The 19,790-nt window shown below is 34.6% G+C and overlaps 1 protein-coding gene across 2 annotated transcripts in view; it reads right to left on the bottom strand.

Annotated features, from left to right (window-relative positions):
- Positions 1-16,488: 16,488 nt before the first annotated feature.
- Positions 16,489-19,790, bottom strand: part of LOC118198713 (neprilysin-2-like) — a 74,875-nt gene continuing 71,573 nt past the window's right edge. For both annotated transcript variants that reach the window (XM_035370463.2, XM_085814086.1), the window contains exons 19-20: positions 17,917-17,993; positions 16,489-16,753 (exon numbers count right to left, since the gene is read on the bottom strand). In XM_035370463.2, coding sequence (XP_035226354.1) covers positions 16,654-16,753; positions 17,917-17,993 — 177 coding nt within the window. In that variant the 3' untranslated portion in view covers positions 16,489-16,653. The remainder of the gene's footprint in view (positions 16,754-17,916; positions 17,994-19,790) is intronic.

Genomic DNA, 19,790 nt, shown 5'->3' on the forward strand with positions numbered 1-19,790 from the left:
TTATATATTATAAAAAATTCTCCTACACTACGAAAGTTGAGAATTCGTGTGAAATTCCGTACGCCAGAAAGGCATCAAACGCATAAGCAGTTGCAATATTTCATATGAAGAAAACATTTATCTTGCTATGCCCCAACAATAAATTAAATGATACCAAACAAAAATAGAAATGATAAAAGATAATACAAAATGAGAACAATGTGCACACAGGTATAATTTCATCATCGTCTAAATTCATCAGGATAAATATATCGGTATTATCTTTAACTTCTATACTTGCTTTTGCCTAGCCGTTGAAAGTCGAATTTGTTACTTGCTGCCGCTCAGTTAACATAATAATAATTTTAATGTAATAATAAGTTAAATTTATATCTCCTTATATTTTTCTATGATACAGATCTTTGCATGCTCCTAAAAGCTCTCAGAATCTTTCACTCAGCATACATGCTGCTTTAAACTTACAAGTTTTCTTCAGTCAATAGCGCAAGTGTTGTTAAAAATGGCATCTCCATTTTTCTTGCATTTAGGATAATCACGAAAAATTTCGGGCGTCATATTTCAAAGAAAATAACCATTTTGTGTTTCAGTTTTGTGCATAGAAAAATCTGCCTTCCTTCCTGCTCGCTGAATCGCTTGTTTTAGCGTAGAAACTCTAGTTTGAATTGTAGTTTTTTTTAATTGTTTTACCTGTATTTGGTGTTTTTATGCTTTTATATATTTTACAATTTATCTAATAAAAATATTTTGAAGATTTATGTAGTTTTGCCTCCCCACGAATTTAGATCTAAATTAATTGAATGAGAAATATATCTCTAATGAAATTCGAAGCAATAAGTTTAAATTAAATGATGCAAGAAATGCTTATAATTTAATATTCCGTACAAGGAAGTCATATGGTATCCGCATCAGATTTTATATAAAAGAAAGTACTGCTAGTATCATTGGTTTTTCAAAAGAACATGTTTCTATTTAAATCATTTATAAGGTATTCTTCTTCCCTCTTTCCGCGTGCCTTCCTGGTGTAAATGGATAGCACGTACGGCGAACTTCAAGAAGTCCTGTGTTCGAATTTAAATTTTCATCATGCATCCTGCAAAGTTTGCCTATGGGATATTGGTTTAATAGTTTCAAAAAAGGCGACAGGAAAAGAAGTAACAGTTTGACACTTTTGTGTAGCTACTAATGCTATTATTTCATTTAAATGATTTAAATGGAAATATGTTTTTTCCAGAGGCGGACTGTAGCCATTTAATGTAGCGGACTGTAGCATCAGCCACCTTTAAGACTGGAAGAAGTAGTCTCTTTATAATGGAGGTAGGCACCCAACAAGTAGGCCATCGTTGCCTTGTATGAAGGGACGGACAAATTACATGCCTTTTTCAGGATTCGAGCCCGGGCCTTTCGCACTTTGGCCGAGAGATGTGGCCAAAGTATGCACTTGCAATTAATATTGTATATTTTACTTAGGCTGGCCATTTCGCGAACTGGCTGGGAATCCTTGGCAAAAGATCGATATTTTAACGGAAGATTGTCCGTTAGGCGGCACATCTGCCACTTTCTGTGTGACGGCGTGCACATGGTAGAAAGGAGGGTACCACGCTTGGAAGAAAATTTTGCTGTTTATTCTTATTATTGGGATACAATAATTTTATTGTGTATGTACCCTCGTTTTTGAAACTTCTATATGTGAATGTTTTCAATTGAAAGGATATGTGATAGCTAGAGAACGTATAACATGTGTTGCTGTGTGTAATGATAGTAGTGGAAGGGCTATACAGTAATTATTCTGACGTAAGGCGTAATAGCCTGTAGTATTATTGCCTACGACAGCACGTAGTCCTGCGTAGAAATGTACGCACATAAAAATTCGGAAGAAAACATTTGATCTGAAAATCAGGTTATCAGGTAATTTGAACAGGTTGCTACAAGGAAAATCCAATAATAGCGAGATCCTCACCAGAGAGAAATACTACACTTTTTAGATGGCGTTAAACAGACTAAAGCAAAGGAGAAAAAAGAATGCGTTGATTATCGTCGTCTACGAAAATATGATGTTTTTAATGCTGGACGGCAAAGAAAGACTTGACCAGTAAAAGGAGACAATAGCGTCATTTTATACTATGTGCAAGCAGAAGAATTATTCGATATATGACACGATACTCCCTTGAAAACTGGACATGAAGGTCGCATACGGATGGAAAAGAAGCTGAAAACTATGTACAAAAATGTTACCAAAGAAATCATTACGTTATATCTTCGGTTAAGTCATTTCAGGCTAATCCTTAAGAGAGGTCTTGTTTCTAAACCTTTGATATTGAAAATAATTTAAATCAAAATGCCAAGTAGATCTTGTAGGCATGCAAAGTAGCTCTGACGGTGAGTACAACTTTATACTCAATCATCAAGATCATTTACCAAGTTTGTATTATTGCGCGCTCTCAAAACCAAAAGCGCAGAAACTGCTTACCAGCTACTTGATATCTTCCCCACCATAGGAGTTCCACGTCTGCTATAATCAGGTAATGCGAAAGAATTTTCGAACCAAGTTATAAATGAACTAAAGAGTATGTGGCCTGTACTGACACTTTTACACGGAAAACCGGGGCACAGCCAAAGCCAAGGTTTCGTCGAACATGCAAACCAAGACATTCAGAATATGAATGACATGAATGCGGACAAACAAATCAACACATTGGGTTCAGAGTCTCCGACTTATCCAATTCATGAAAAACCGTTCTTTTCAACAAGGAATTTGGCAATCACCATATGAGGCCATGTTTGGCTCCAAAGCAAAAGTGGACCTGAGTACCTCAAATCTGCCCAGAGAGGCTATAAATGCAGAGTGTGCCTCCGGAAATGACAAAACTGCTGCCATAGCTGTGGAATCATCTGAAAGTTCGATGGATTGCCTGTGTGTGAAAAAGAGTATAGTTCAGACCGTTCCTGTGAATCCTGCGGCAAAGTACCCATGCAGTTTGTGGAATAAACAATGAAGCAGACACGAAGGGTAGGGAGGAAAGATTACCTGGCTACATTATAATAAACAAAAAATTGAGAAAAAGAGCTCAACCACTCATGTTAGCTTGGAAGGCCAAGCTCCGAAGATGCTTAAATTTTTAGATGCAAAATTCGCACCATCAAAAGTTAGATATAATGTGCGTGTCCGTATACCAGATGTTGACAGAGGTCGAAATGATCCAAGAAGCGTTCTTGCAGTTGTCTTGAAAGTCGAGGACTGCATCTACAAGTTTGGAACAGAACATGGGGGTTCTCAAGAAACTGTTCGAGAAGTGAGTTTTCCATTGCACACGAGAAACTGCTCCCATTGTAATCTGTGGGTACAGAAGAAAAATCACTAGGAGCCATCGCGTCTACACAATCACTGACCGGAGGCCAATGCTCTACTCGATGCAGTTGCTATACTAAGTGCACAACAAATCACTGCAGATGCAGAAAGAATCATCTCTTGTGTAATTCGAAAAGACATACAAGTTCATTCTGTTGTAAAAAGTGATGGAAGTCGTAGGTAATTTACTATACTTTTTATAATCTTAACACTATCATAATTAAGATACAATAACACGCCGAACAAACATTCAGAATGTCAAACAACAAAATCGTAATTGATTTTCATCATTTGTAATAATAAAATGTAAAGCAAACTGCTCTTGACTTTTTTCTTCCGACTTTAGCCGATCGTCTCACGCCATTTCGCAAACTAGCCGGCCAAATCCTGAAATAAAAAAAGAGCGGACATTGGCCGGTAAGCTTGAAGCAACGTTGTCCATTTCCCGATTTGGCCTGACACTTCCCGCTTTGGCTGATTTCGGGCTTTGGCCGTAACATCTATAAGGCGAATTTAAAATGTTAACCTACGAAAAATACCTTAAAAATAAAAAATGATGCTTACTTGACAAATGATGTGTACGTAAATGAATCATTTCTATTCTTTTATAAAATAAGCCTGATCACATCTATTCTTTTATAAAATAAGCAAAATTCTATTCTTTTATAAAATAAGCAAAATTCTATTCTTTTATAAAATAAGCAAAATTCTATTCTTTTATAAAATAAGAAAAAGGAAAAAAGTTCTATCAGAGACGGCTTCGCCCATTACAAGGGATTTTACTTCGTTTTAACATCTGCTAATAGCAGACATTAACCTATTTTATTCGAAACTTACACATAAAAAGATGCCATTGTAACGCTGAAAGGAGATCATCCATTGCTGAAAATTAAATGACTTGTCTAACAGTTATCCGAGAACATGTGCATAGACTCGTAAAAACAGATGCTGCCTGACAGTTCATTGAAAAAGTACAATAAGGCTATTAACAATATCAATGACGAGATTTCCAGAAAGATTATACAGATGCTTCTTTCATAAGCTACAACTTTTTTATTTAGCTATTCACTTAAAGTACTGTCAGCCTCTTGAGTCAGTTTTGAATCTCTCTGCATATCGAGTTTTAGTTACTAATATCCTTTGGAAAGTACACATTCCATAGTTGCAATGCTCAGAAATTATAACAGTGCTGGTGACAAGCATTTCTATAAAATTTTTAACATATTTTTGTAGGTCTTCCCTTTACAAACTGTATAGTTATGAGAAAAGAATTACGAAATTAAAATTACTGGTTATTTTATCAGAAAAGTGTAACTGATTCGGACAGTGTAGCTAAATTGTTTATTATAAAATAATACATAGATTGGCATTCAATCTGGTGAAGACTTAATGAAAACTGTGACTCAATGACATGTTTATTTCAAAACTAGCATACTCTGCCCTAAGAATTAAAAGGAAATTGGTTTTCTTCTCCTTATCAAGTGTCTTAGTAATGTTACTGGAAAGCACGTCTGACTATTAATTGGAAGGCCCAGAGTTCGAGTCCCGGGGAAGATATTCCTCATTTTTCATGTTTCCTGCTTCAACAAAACTTAATGATTGTATCTATGAAACGTCTTGTATAAAAATTTTCTGTAAGTTTATTTCCCCTAACAGAACATATCTGTGAGAAATTATTTCCAGATTATGATTTTACTATAACTTCTGCTTTCCGTAATTTTCACCAAGGTGCAAATTTGATGACAGAGTATTTAAATCGAGGGTTGTGAATGTTTTAGAAGCTTTTAGCAGCAACGCTTGCAGTTTATGTTCTACAGTTATCCGATTACTCTGTAGGCAAATATTCCAGTATTAGCCTTTTCGCTAGTCGACGTTAAAACGCTCCATTAAAATATGAAGCCCGCTTAGGTAGACCACTTTGTGTAGTGTTCGACTAAGATACCTTTAATTTGAGATTTCAGTTTTGTTATTTTGTATACCCGTAAGTGTCGGAGCTTAATTGTAGGCACAATTTGTGATTTGTGTTCATTTACAGATTAATAAAACAGTCATTTACAACCTTCGCTCGACTTTGTCATAATATTCAGACAGAGCAAAATTTCGCTTGGTCAGAAGATGTGATGTGGTGTGGTGTGGTGGTGCATTTAATTATGGCAAAGCACACTAGGGCTATCTGCCCAAGGGGAGGGATGCCTTTGTGAGGACCTTCTAAGGGAAACTGACTCGTATACACGTTACACATGGGGAAAACCACGAAAATGCCCATGCAGCCAGCCCGTTCGCGGGATTCGAACCTCAGACAGAACTACCACTGTTCAGCGACTTTACCGCTCGGCCGCTGGTGGGCCTCGGTCAGAAGGACTAGCTTCATAAGGACTCTGATTTATTTGTATACAATTTTGAATCCTATTAACTATTCAAGATAAAAATACTATGCAGTTTGTATAAAAAGGGTTGCTTTCCTTTAGCAAAACACCAAAATGAAAAAAAGATGTGAAAATGTCTTATATAATAAAATTCGTAAACATTTTTAACACTGAAAATTTTAAAACTGTATTAAAAATTTTTCTTTTGATTGATAATGAAGTATATTTAGCAATACTTCGCAATTTGGCACTCAAACCTTTGTATAGCGACGCAGTTAATGGGGAAAACATTAATTTCATTTAATAATCGTAATTAAAAGTTGATTTTTTGTTGGATAATGTCCGTCGCACAAGTCGCGACAAAAACCTCGCGGAGAAAACGTTGCAGAGAAAACCAAGCGCAATGAAAGTGTCGTCGCACTAAACATCATGGAAGAAAAGAAAACATAAAGAAAATATCGCAGTTCTAAAACATCGTCTTCGAAAATTAACTGGTTAAAAATATTGCAGTTTTAAAACAACTCCGTAAAAAATATCATGATTAAAATTCAAGTAGCTGCAAATAAACCGTATGACGATGACATTACAGGTATGCTTTTTTTAGGCTTTAAATATTCCCACAATGATTTGGGAGAGCAAGAAGGAATGAGGAATATTTTTGCCTCTGTATTTCATATTTTTATACTGATTAATAATTTCCCGCTAAACTAGTAAGAAGGAAACTAAAGTATTCAAAAACTGAAAATGAGTAGAAAGTTAAAGCTACGTGTAGCAATTAAATGAATTTTAAAATTCTGGATATTAAATTAAAATTCAGGATATATTTACCGGTATTTCAAGTAAAATACTTCTGTTTTCAATTATCTTTGGAGACCTTTAGTTTTATTTTTGAAGAGATTATTGAATCCTGCGTTTGTTTTGTTTTCCTTACTATATGTTGTTTATGTTCTTTCAGAGACAATAAATGTTGTTTTCTCAGCGAATGCTATTACTGCTTAATGATCTGATCATTTTAATGATGACATTCTGCTGTACCATTTTCAACACATGAGTACAGCGGGTCACCATGAGAAGGCAAACTATGATTAATAACGTTATTTAATCGGGAAGAAAGAACTGGGACTATGATAATTTATTTACACTATTATTAGTAATAGAATTGCCTAAGGAATTTTAGGGTTCGTTCAAAATGCACAAAAAGAATGCATCGTTCAGCATTTCGAAGGCTCCCCATCCTACAAGAATTTGAACTAGATTGTATAGCTTTGGTATTTCCTGTTATGTACAAAGATTACTTGAGTTTCTTCGAAAATTTTCCTCTGTAGGCAGAAACTGTATCATAAGCCTTAGAGAAGATATTTGACCTAACAAGACGTATTTAATATCTTGATCGGAGCGGCATGGTAACTGCTTGGACCTGAAAGCAGTGGATCAGTGAAAGCATTTACAAATCACACAGCGGCTGAGAACGCCTGATAACTCAAATGTTCTAGAATTAGAAAAACAGAAACGACAACGCATATGGTATTACTATCATCTTTTTGATGACATGCGCAGTTTTACTTGCAGTCTGGTGTGAAACAAAATATCATTTAGAGATCGATTAAGTATCGTTTTGCGATAATCAAGCAGCCACTGATTACTGAGTGCTGAAACATTAGCAGAGCCAATATTTCAGCACTGACATCTAATATTTCAGCACTGACCGTTGCGTAAGTTTGTGGTGGAAAACTTTAGTTTTCGTATCCCGCATAGCTTACTAAGTGACACATGGACATCATATCTTGTGTTACAATCCGGAGAACTGTTTCTTGGAAGCAATCTTCGGTAATTGGATTGCAAGACGATCTGATGGCTCCCATATACTTTATGACATTTCGTAGCTGACTGTACAGTCTGTGCTCTTCAAATCTCTAACAAGCCACCATGACAGCCTTGACAACATACTGCGCGACTTTCTGAACAGTTTATTCAGGATTTAATTCCTTTCGACGATCATTCAGGTGTCTGTATCCATCATCAACAAAACATGTATAATACGGGCTGGGAGATTACAGCCTTCTAGAATGCTACTGAATCAGCTTCCCAACTGCAAACTTTAAGGCACATCTCCTGCAGGAGGAAATAACCAACTTAACTAAACAACCAACCCCTCCGTAATTAGCTAATATCTACCCATTATAAACTAATATCTGTCTCAAATATTAGCTTATATTGCTGTTAAGGAAGATTTACCTCTTAATGCAATACTTTTCTGTTAAACGTTTAAGTATAAATTTCCTTTCAATCATTACATAACGGATAAAACTGATGAGCATAGCTACATTTTCATGAATGCTTTGCAATGGAGTGCATTATGCGAGAATATAACTAATAACTCCTGATTTTGGTTATCAATGTTTTGTAAATGTGTTAGGATTCGTTGCATTTTCAATGTGTGATTTTATGATCTAAAGGGTGAAAGATTATGTTGGGATGATGCTATTTCGGATTCCAAAGAGGGTGCAGTTCTTTTTTCATGTTTTGTACTAATTTTGCCTAACAGGCTGTATAAGTACAGTTTATGTGTATTTCAAACACGCTTATGTATTTCACACAACGCTTATGTATTTTAAGCATATTAAATAATTTCGTTTTCTGTGTGAGTATTAAAAAACTGTTAATTATTTGTAGACCTTTTCTAAGAATTTATTATTTCCCAAAAACATTGAGGGAAGATTCTTCTGCACATACTTGAAAATTCAAGCACAAGTCACTTAAATCTATAGAACTTTGTAGATTTGATGATTAGTTCCTTGTGTTAATAAAGGAATAAACAAAATGATATTATATGTCCACATGCTACACAAGTCTTTGTCTTAAATATGCAGAATGAGAAGTATTCAGTGGTATATAAGCAAGTCTTAAACTATGGTAAATAATTATTTCAGAAAAATTCTGGGAATTATACCAAACATTCAAGACAGAAGCTGTATTTGTTTACTTTTAATGTGCCTAAATCAACTGTTTTCAAACAGCAAGTTATAAAATGTGTCTTATGAAAGAAATAAGCATTTAAACTCCACGTGCATCGTTCAAAATGCCTGTAGTGTGTCACATCTAAGAACACACTTTATAAATGTGATCTTGCGTCGCCATTCTCCTTCATATCCAAAATAAGTACTATGACTCAAAATGTGTTCTAGAATTAGAACTATAACTTCTGAATCTACTTGCAGGAAAATGCACAAACTTGGGCCCAGCAATTTTTATTAAATTTAATCATAGTGAATCTTAAACGGAAAAGAACAGCTCACATCTCTCAGAAAGAAATAAAAAAATCAAACCTAAATCTCTAAGTAATTTTAATCTAATTATTATCTCAAAAGGGATATATAAGTCTCAAAACACGATTTGATAATGTTTCACTTTAATTCCTCATTCCGCTTTTCATTTGTGTCCGTTGCCATTCAGGAAGAAGTAAAATATTATTCTCTGATATTTAATCTCTCTATTATTAATTAACAAATGAAACTATTTAAAAGTAGTAGACGCAGTTCTTAAGAATATTATTTTTTACTTTTTAATCTAACTGAAATAAAAATGAATATAATTCATGATGTAGCTAATTAAAAACATTAAATATTATAATAGAATTACATTACGTACTTTTTCACTTTTTAATTATAGAAGATATGTAATGCTCCATGTTAGTTTAGATGCATATTCATGTGCTATATTATAAAATCTTTCGCTATTCCATATGGACCTTCTCTATCGTAATATTTACTGATAAACCATATTAAACTTTACATGAGCCCTTTTGAGCGATTGTTAAAATCAGCCCTTACAATTTCTTTTCATGCCGAATTATATGTTGGGATTGTGATAAAATGTGAAAGCTATGAAAAAGTTACTTTCAAAAACGAGTTCGGATAGAGGTACGTGTCTTTTTGATTCTCTAAGTTATTAATTATTTGATAATTTCCGATTTTATTTTAAAAAGAAAAACACTGAAGAGAACTGTTTTAAGAGACTAATTCGAAAAATGAAACTACAGTCTGCTTCGTTAAAATTGAACTTGTGAACTCGTACATTACGTCATATGCATTAGAAGTTCATTAACCCTTTCGCCGTTCTCTCCTGTCCGCGAAAATTTCCCCCCAGCGGCCGTTTATTTTTCATAACGTGTAATGTTGTTTTCTCTGTACATCATAACTTTCCATACATGACTTTCGTAGTGGATCTATGAATATTAAGTAAAATTATAAGGAAATAAAGCATAAAGGAAAAATAATAATATCTCTGTTTATTTCTAACAGCAGGATAATTTGATAACTTCTGATCCAGGCGGTCCACTTGAACGCGTCTGAGAACGCTTGAGGCGCGTTACGACCGCCCTACGGAAGTTTCCCTTGAACGCGCTAGACGCGTTACGGACGACGAAGAGCTTAAAATAGGACTGTCTTCTCTTAACTTAAATTGAATGGAAGAGTGTGTAGAAAACTGGATATCTAAGTAAAAATTTAATTCAATAATGTAATCTATACATATAAAGAAGAATGTTTGCTTGTTTGTTTACTCGCGATACACTCAATCACTCTGCAAAAACATAACATATACAGGGTGTCCCTTAAATGTTGCAACAAACTTCTGGGAAAGGTAGGGCATATCATAAGAATTAAGAATTGCATAGGAACCCATGTCCGGAAATGTCAAGAGTAAGTGGTCGAAGATGGAAAAAGAAACAAGAGTGATTAATTTGAAACATTTATTGTACTTGAATACAAATGGTGTAAGATAGCTTGAATGTTACAACAGATGTTAGAAGTTTGCACCATCAGACGCCATACATGCCTGACAACGACGGACCATTTTATTGCCGGACATGTTCAAACACACCGGGAGTCTCTTTGATTGTAGCAGCCAGTCTTGCCATGAGATCCATTTCAGACACAACATGATAGCGATACACATCACTTTTGATAGCTTCTCATAAAAGAAATCAAGGCTCGATAAATCCGGTGAGCGAAGGGGGCCAGGGAACTGGTTCACCAAACCCAATCCATCGATGCGGCAATCATCTGTTCAAATCTCTACGAACATCCAGTCCAAAATGAGTCCATTTCTTAATGACCCCTAATCGCGTAAATTTTGATGCAGACGTGTAAACAAACTGTGGGGTGGTTAATGTCTGTCGAGAAGCATTCTCGATAAATGCATGCAGCGGTTCGTCCATTACCCTCAGCTATTCGGTACACTAAGTGCATGTTTGATAGCTCCCGGTTCGTATAGCTTTCCATGCTCTTCGTATGGTATCTACCTCTCAAATGAGGAGATTCTCACTTTCCACTAGCACATTCTTGTACAGCATCCCCTGGCGGTGTTCAATGACGTTCCTGGCCATGGGTTCCTGTGCAGTTCTTAATCTTATGATGTGCCCAACCCCTCCCAGAAGTTTGTCACAACATTTATGGGATATTCTCTGTGTGTTTCAAATTTAATCAGAATACTCGGCGATATAAAAAAAATTGTGCTGCCCCTCGGGAAAACGCAATCATATTAATTTGTCGCGAATTTAATAAAAAAAACTCCTAACCTATTTAAGAGACATGTGTTGCACTGCCCAAATTAAATTATTTCAAATTGTGTTACTATTCAACAAATATTTAATTTTTTTCGCAATAACACATACGTATCAACATGCGTGTCATTGCTTCACACGCATTTCCTTTGCTTTTGAAAGTGAATTTTTGATAGTCTTCACAAAGCGTTACTTTTGCTGTAAAATCAATTATGCCACTAAAGTGAAAACCGGTTGCTCGATTTTCACCTTAAGCCTTAAGCATAAAAACAGCCTGTTTAAGGGAGCAGAACAGTCTGAGAATTGCTGAGACAGCGGAACAGACAATAATTAGAGAGGGATTACAGCGCCATCGTTCTGTCTGTTGTTAGATACATTACTCTCAAGCTAGCTTAACTGGCATAGGGTACTTCCTTTAGTAAACAATAATGTAAAATGCATAATATACGGTGCTGTACAAAGCCATTAAAGCCTAACACATTTGTACAGGATCAAAATTTTTCCTCAATTTTCTAAATTATTCCTACGGCATCTCGGTGATAGTTTAATCTGACAGGGTTTCTTTCTTTTATCACTTTATAGTCAATATCTATGAAATCTTCAGCTTCGGAGGAATTTCTACTGATATATTGCACCAAGTTTTTAACAGGCACTCTAACTTTTTGTCGAATTCCTCACATTGTGTTCTGCTTTGATTTGAAGGCTTGGATTTCATTTAGTAGTTGTCCATCAGGAGAACAATACTTCTCCTTTTCATTCTCAACTCTCAATCCCATTAGTAAACTTTTTGAAACCCTAACGATATCAGGAAAGCCTTGTTCAGCTGATGACTCACAGGAAGTCACTCGTCGTTTTTTAAAAGTTTAAGGGTTCTCATGTTTCCTGCTGGTCACAATTTCCTGGTCTTTAACCTCCAAGAAATAGGCACATATAAACAGCATTTGTATTTGCAGTTATTCTACCTCCAATACGATATTCCAATGTTTTGGCCGAATTCAACTGTAAATATATCTAGTCTCATCATAGCTTAAAACACCTTCAAATAGTATGCACAAATCCTTGACTATTCTGAAATCAACCATTGTGAAATCATTACTCAATTTATTTGCCGTGGCCATTTCGCCGTCGGGACGTTTCGCCGTCAAGACATACTATTTTTCTTTACACGACTGTACTATATCTTGCCGTATTACATAAATATGATTTAAACTAATAACTCTGCTTAATTTAATAATTTAATTTGATAAGCATTTTGTATAAAATAATATATAAAATGTTTTTGTGTATAAAATATTTTTATGTGATTTCTCTGACCTAGCCGATTAAAATTTCAAGAAATTTTGACGAATCATGTAAATATTGTACCCGCATAATTTTAAAATCGATAATATAACTTCTTTTATATCAAAAGCTTAGCCCCAGTTCTCTTTATACTGCCATAATTTTCCAACTAACTATGCGTAATTTCTTTATATCTCGTACTTGTAAATAACTATATACACTCATTGCCATAAAAATTTGTGCACCAAGAAAGAGTTTTCAGAATGAAACGAAATTTTACATATGTAAGTACTACTTTGATATAAGTAAGTGATTAGAAAATCAAAGAAAAAAAGGATTATTTATCGCAGAAAACGTACACATGAACAGAAATTTTAGTACTCGGTTGGACCACCTCTAGTGCGAATGCACGATGCGATACGAGCGGGCATTGAGGCATACAAGTTCCGTATGGTGTCCTGAGACATCTCTTTCCACAGAGGCTGTAAACGCGCCTCTAGTTCGGCCAATTTTGTAGGATGTCCAAATTGCCGTCCCAAATGATCTCAGATATACTCGATTGTTGACACATCTGGGGATCGAGCAGGCTAGGTAAGGGTGTTAAGGTGTCGGAGGCAGTCTTGTGAGATCCGTGCTGTCTGTGTGGCCAAGCATTGTCTTGTTGAAAACAGGTTCCTGGAAACCCTGCCATGATTGGCAACACATGTGGCTCAAGGATGTCATGGATGTACCGCTGGCCTCTCATTGTGCCATGTATCAATATTAGGGTAACCGTGTATCGTAAGCAATGGCACCCCATACCATCACACCAATTGTGGAAACGGTGTGTCGCTGTAAAGCGAAGGCAGGATTGAAGCGTTCACCACGGGGCCTCCACGCATGAACACGATTGTAATCACTGGTCAAATTGAATCTAGATTCGTCGTTGAAGACGACCTAATTCCATTCCGTTAAAGTCCAATCCTGTCATGAGCGACACCATTCCAAACGGAAGCGTCTGTGGGTGTCATTGGACGCCACGCAATACCAGATGTCCTACAACCATGCGCCTTGTGATAGTTCAGAAAGACACAAGGGCACGTAATGAAGCTGCTGCTTGTGTCTGGATAGCGGCCAATGAGGCAGTTGGCTATACGCGAGCATGTCGTATGATGTGACGATCTTCTCGATTACTGGTCTATCGAGGATGTCCTGAGCCTGGTCGCCCTGAAAATGACGTCTCTTCTGTCCAAGGGTTCCAACACCTCTTCGCAGTAAAATCAGGCCTCTTCGCAGAGGCCTACCTGACGAGCTACTCGCCGAGCTCATCACCCAGCTTCCATCATCCCGATGATTCTTCCCCTCACGAACTCTGACAGCTGCTGATATTGGCTTCGACGGCGGCGTAACGGCATGTTTACCTCAGCATTTCCTTAGCATAAGATTAAGTATAGTCAAACAAGCTCCGCTTACCTATTTTATGCTCCAAGAACCCTTCGAATTTTCATTAGCAGTAAATTGTAAGATTTCAATAGTCAGCAGTATTAGTGGTAATAGCAAGGTTACTATATTAAAAGATTTACTCTTTTGTGACTTCACTGACTCCTAATCTGCTCAAAAGTAATTACTCCCTGCTACCTTTGTGTCTTCGTTTCGACAGCTGCTGGAAGTAGTAAGTGACTTCATCGTTGGGAAGAATCTACTTTTGTATTTCTAGCGACTTTGGGTAATACCATCAAGCGTTGAGAATATAGGAAATTAAGAAAAAAAACGTATATCGGAGTTCAAAAGAGAGCGAGTTGTTCAATGTGTTATCAAGATAGCAGGTCATTTCATGTATAGAAAGCTAAAGTATCCAAAATCACATCTGTGTACGAAATCTTCATCAAACAGAGTAATTGCCGAAATAGAAGGAAGTTATCTTAAAAGGATTTTAAAGTGTTAGAACTTATTATATATACGTATTTGAAACAAAAACTCAACTTCTCAGATCAAGGCAGAGCTCAATATATCACTAAAATGACCCTTTCTACAAAAGTTGTCTGTCGAAACTTCACAGAATCAATATACACAGTTAAGCAGCTGTGATAAAACCCCCTGGGAGCTTCTTTGCAAAAATATACGTATATTATTCGAGAAAGTAATGTATATCATCTTTAATATATGCCAAAAGTAAATGCATATTTTTAATTGAGCAACGTAATAAACGCTGATTTCAGTACTGTGGAAAGATGAAACCTTTACAGAATATAATGCCAAATATGTATCATTCACCAATTAGCCTAGTTTCATTACCCTTTCTCACTTCTGGGACCGTTTATGTGTGAAGAATTTCTTCAGAGACGTACATTTTATCCAGATAATATCATGCCCAAAGTAAGCAGTAAACTGGTTGTGGATGGGCCGCTATATCGTGGAAATCTTTTAGGAACAATGATAGTTCTTCTTCGTTATCATTGCTAAGCACTATTCATAAATAGTAATAGCTAAATCCATCTGTTGTTCAAACATTGTATCCAAAAAAGATTTTGTTTCTCAAGAAAACAAAGCAAAACTTAACTGCGCAAAACTGCGACAGAATGCTTTCAAAAATGTAAAATTCAGTTTGCTTTTTCTTCCACGTTCTGCGGGTGTCTAATACCGCTAAATACTTGCATTTCGAACTCCGTTCGATTCCAAGCTGAATAGTTTCATGGTTGGTTTTCGTGGTTTTTCGCATGTGTAACATGAATAAAAGCCAGTATTCTTTGGAAAGTCCTTCTCGAAGCGTCCCTTCCCTTAGGCAGAGCCCTTGTGTGCTTTACCGTATTCAAACAACCTACTTAATCTAACTTCATTCCACCATCCCTTGATCAATCACTATAACCATGCACTTCAACGTTGTGTACTATTCCTTGAGCTCAACTCCACTGAATTTGTTTAGGATATGTTAGTGGAGAGACATAATACACATTTTCTTCTCCATGAAGTGAAATGGAAGTTGTGTTACATAAAAAACAGCTAAAATGGCCTTTCTAATCATTGTACAAGTTTTGTATCAGTCATTTCCAGGAAGAATTGCTATAATATTTACCTGCAAAGCAGAAATTGTTTTCACAACATATTTCAATCCAGATGTCGATGTTTTAATTTATTGTCCAACCATGTAAACACCAAATCACAAACATTTTGATGATAGCACTCAAGAACTGTAACCTTCAATTTGAATTCTTAAGTAGATCCACATCCTAGATGTATCTATCCAAAGGTGTTTTAATAATATCCTACAGTATGACATCACATATATCAACATAACTTTATGCGATACACGCACGATCATTTTTAATTAAGTACTATTCTCATGCTTCAAATACTATGTATTTTGGAAAAATGGCTGAAGCCGAAATAAACTTCAGCATAGCTGGCGATAGTACGTGACTGCAAGTGAGACTGCCAGGAGCTCTAAAATACTTAAATGCTCGGCTTAAATACACAAGCAACAAACTGGCATTCTGGCGAGGACTGGAGAAAGAAGAAGTTATAGTTTAACTTCTATAGTAATAAAGTAACTATAGTAATAAAGTTTCAAATCATAATAATTAGTTAATTAACATAAAATCCTACAAAGTTAGAAACAAGATAAATATGTTATTAAGACTAATTTAAATTTAAAGAATGCATAGATAAAGATCAATGATTGATAAATATCTATATTTTTGTCGTTTTTAAATTCGGAAAAGATCTGTATGCCTGCATATACGACATCGCCATCTGGTATTACATCGAAACATAAGAAGGCGAAGACGTTTGCCGTGAGAACTATGATACTGCGCATCTATTTCTAACAACAGTAACATGTTTTCCCGTGCTCTAAGCAGGTTTCTTTTCTCATATAAATACACAGATGAATTTAGCAATTTTGAGAGATACTGCTCTTATTGTTTTCCAATTTGCATTAAAAATACTATACACAATAATAGTTTAAACATTTTATTTTGTTTACAGTTGAACAAGGATTTCAGACTTTACTGGTAATGGGTACTACATGCGAACATGTATCATTGTGCCACATTTCACAGCTAAAGTAAGTTACATCAATAAAATCTTTTCAGGAATTTGAATTTATTCACTTGATTTTTCTACCAAACTTCGCACTTGTTTGTTGGATTCATTCTTGTACCTTCTGAGCACTGAAAATCTTGGGCAAATTGCGGTAGATTAGACATGGGTCCTATCACTCTGAAACAAAAGATGCAATTTAAATGATGGCATGCAGAAGATAGTTTAAAACTTTTAAGATGTTTTCTAACCATGCATAAAATCTAGAACTATTAAGGTTTGAAACGCATACTCATATTTGAAACACAGACATATTAACCCCGTAAGCGGTGACTTGTTACGGAAATCTTTTAGGACAAGAAGTTTTGGGCAGCAGAGTAAAGCACGGAGCTTTCAGGGAATCTCCCTCAGATTAAAAGTATAATAATTTCTAACAAAAATTATACTATCAAAGTCGCTCAGTATGTTGCGAAGTTAAATATGTAATCAAGACATAATAATTAAATAAAAAAAATAGTGGCTAACTAACTAATTAATTTTTTGGTTTAATTAGTATCTTTTGATTTTAAATACATATGTAAGATATAACAAAATACGATGGCTGCGCTAAGAAACGACAATTCTAAATTGACAATTCCTGACTAAAACGACAATTCTAAATTGACCTCAAAATTAACAATTCTAAATTTGGTGTTGTTCCCCCAAATTCATCTATTCTCCCAAATCCGAGATCTTTCCATGTTACATAACAACCTAAAATTAACCAATAGCAGCTTAGATATAGTACTTGTGCATTTAGTCGGTATAAATACTGCTTTCCCAAACAACTACGTCATTCTTTTTCCTAACTTCTACCTTGCAAACAACTCTGCGCCGCTTATGTTGTCTTGTCTTACGTATTGTCTAATTTTATAACCACGTTAGTTGTTCTAAACAACTTTATTTATTAACTTAATTAAACTAAAGACAATTTAAGATGTGTACAAATCTTTTGACTGCTTACTTAATCTAAAAACGTTACAATAAATATGTACGAAGAATTTACTTTATACCTAAGTTTAATAAAGTCTAGGCCTTTTTTAAAAAGTAATTTTGCCGTTCTATAAACACATATTTAATAATGCGTTGTTTTTCATTTAGTTTAAAAAAATTATTATAAATTCTTTTATTTAGTTTTTATCATTTTTAATATCATTTATCATTGCTTGTGCGTTTTTCTTTTCGTATTCATGAAAAGTAAAGCAATTTAATTAAAGCAATTAAAGTGTTTTTCAAATATATATATTACACACATAAATTTCTCAGAAATAATTCTTGTTTTTATAAAAGCTTTTCATACTTACTTAAACTGGCCTGGAATACGTGGAAAAGTCAAACTAGAAATCTTCATAGATTCTGGTCTGGATTTCTCGCACAATATCTGGAACCATTTAATATAATCATTATACAAATATACATACCAATATATTTCTAGCAAAATTTTTGCCTCTACCAATATTTTGTTCTGTGTAATGACAGGGTATTGAAGCATGTACTATCTAAAGATTGTCATGCAAATTTAAAGTTGCAAAATACTTTATGTTTATTAACCAATTGCTATGATTTAAGCCTTTACTATTACTTCTTTCCGTATTACTAACTAAAATGCAAATTTTATGTTGTGTATATTTAAACTGAGGGTTTTCAGTGTTTAGATTAAAGTTTCCTGCTATCCAATGTTCTAAAACATGCACATAAATACTATCTGAGTAAGTTTAAGTGGGCTGTTTTATGTATACCCTTCGACTACGTTATCTGATTTGGGTTTACTCCGAAAGATATTAATGGATTAATATAAATTTGGAATTGGTTTTATTATCTATTTCATATTTTGTAAAGCATTTATGAGTTTTTGATTAAGAAACTCAACGATTTCAAAGCGAGCAATGGCAACACTGTACGAAAACAAAAAACATTTTTATCTCCAGCGCGCGAGGTTGTGTATCAGAAATTCTAAAGATATGCTCTTTTTAAATTATTTTGCGATATTTCTGTTGAATTGAATTTTATGGTTTAAGTGCGAAGAATTTTGATAGTTAATAAATAAAGGTAACACACAAAACGTTAAAAAAAGGCCCTTTGGGCGTAATGTAAAATCTGAGAGTTTTCACTTTTTTTTTTTTTTTTTTTTTTTTTTTTTTCCAGTTTTAATTGCATTATTTTTAAACGAATCAGTTTAGGAAAACATTTCTCCTAATGAAGTCCCAAAGCTTAAGAAGATTTTAGGTAAAATGTTTTCATTCTTCTAAAATGCGAAACTCTTAATTTATATAATTAAACCTATCTAAATTGACCACCCACTGTCCCAGTCGAATTAATCTTCTCCGTATGGTTTTTCTTTAAGAGGTGATAATAAATACAGATTTCTTTTACTTTATTATTTTTTATTTATTTATTTTTTATTTTATTTTAAGGAACAAACATTACTTAGATTCAAAATCGGTAGTCTGCGAAACATGATCGCTTAGAGAAGTTTCACTGTATTTTTAGCAGTAACGATAAAAAGGCTCGAAAACATAAAAATAATAGCTTGAACGTTAGAAAATAAATACATTACTACTACATGGTTACAGGCGAAAACATTGCGGCAAAAATATCGTGATCGAGAACGTCGCGGAGGAAGCAACGCTAGGCGAAAACGTTGTGGTACAAAACATCTGGGAGAAAAGCAAAAAACATCGCAATTCAAAAACATGGTTGTACAAAAACATCATTGTCGAAAATAAAGCGATTCATAAACTTCGGAGTTAGCTTTTATTGCTGCAAATGCATATTCGCATGATCTGTGCGCTCAAGAATTTTTTTTAATTGTTTTTATGATGTTAAATTAACTATTACATTCTTGGTGAGGAAATTTAAGCATTCAGAAACTAAATATGAGTAGAAAATTAATGCTATTTATAGCAGTTAACATAATTTGATAATTTTATAATTAACTTAAAAATTTTAAGAAAGGTAACCACATGCAGTTATTCATCTTGTTTTTTAATCTATTTTCGAGGGTATTTTTCATGAAAAATTAGCAACAAAACTTTATAAAAGAGATTAATTAATTAATAACCTTCACCTTCATTAGTTTATTATATGTGTTAACTGCTATACCTAGCATTATTTTTCTACTCATTTCCAGTTTTCGAATGCTTAAATTTCTTTCTTATTTTTTTTTTTAACAAAAATT

The sequence above is a fragment of the Stegodyphus dumicola genome, chromosome 3 (genome assembly GCF_044657685.1).
Source record: "Stegodyphus dumicola isolate Sdum_Otavi_A_Nest chromosome 3, ASM4465768v1".
Lineage (NCBI taxonomy): Eukaryota > Metazoa > Arthropoda > Arachnida > Araneae > Eresidae > Stegodyphus > Stegodyphus dumicola.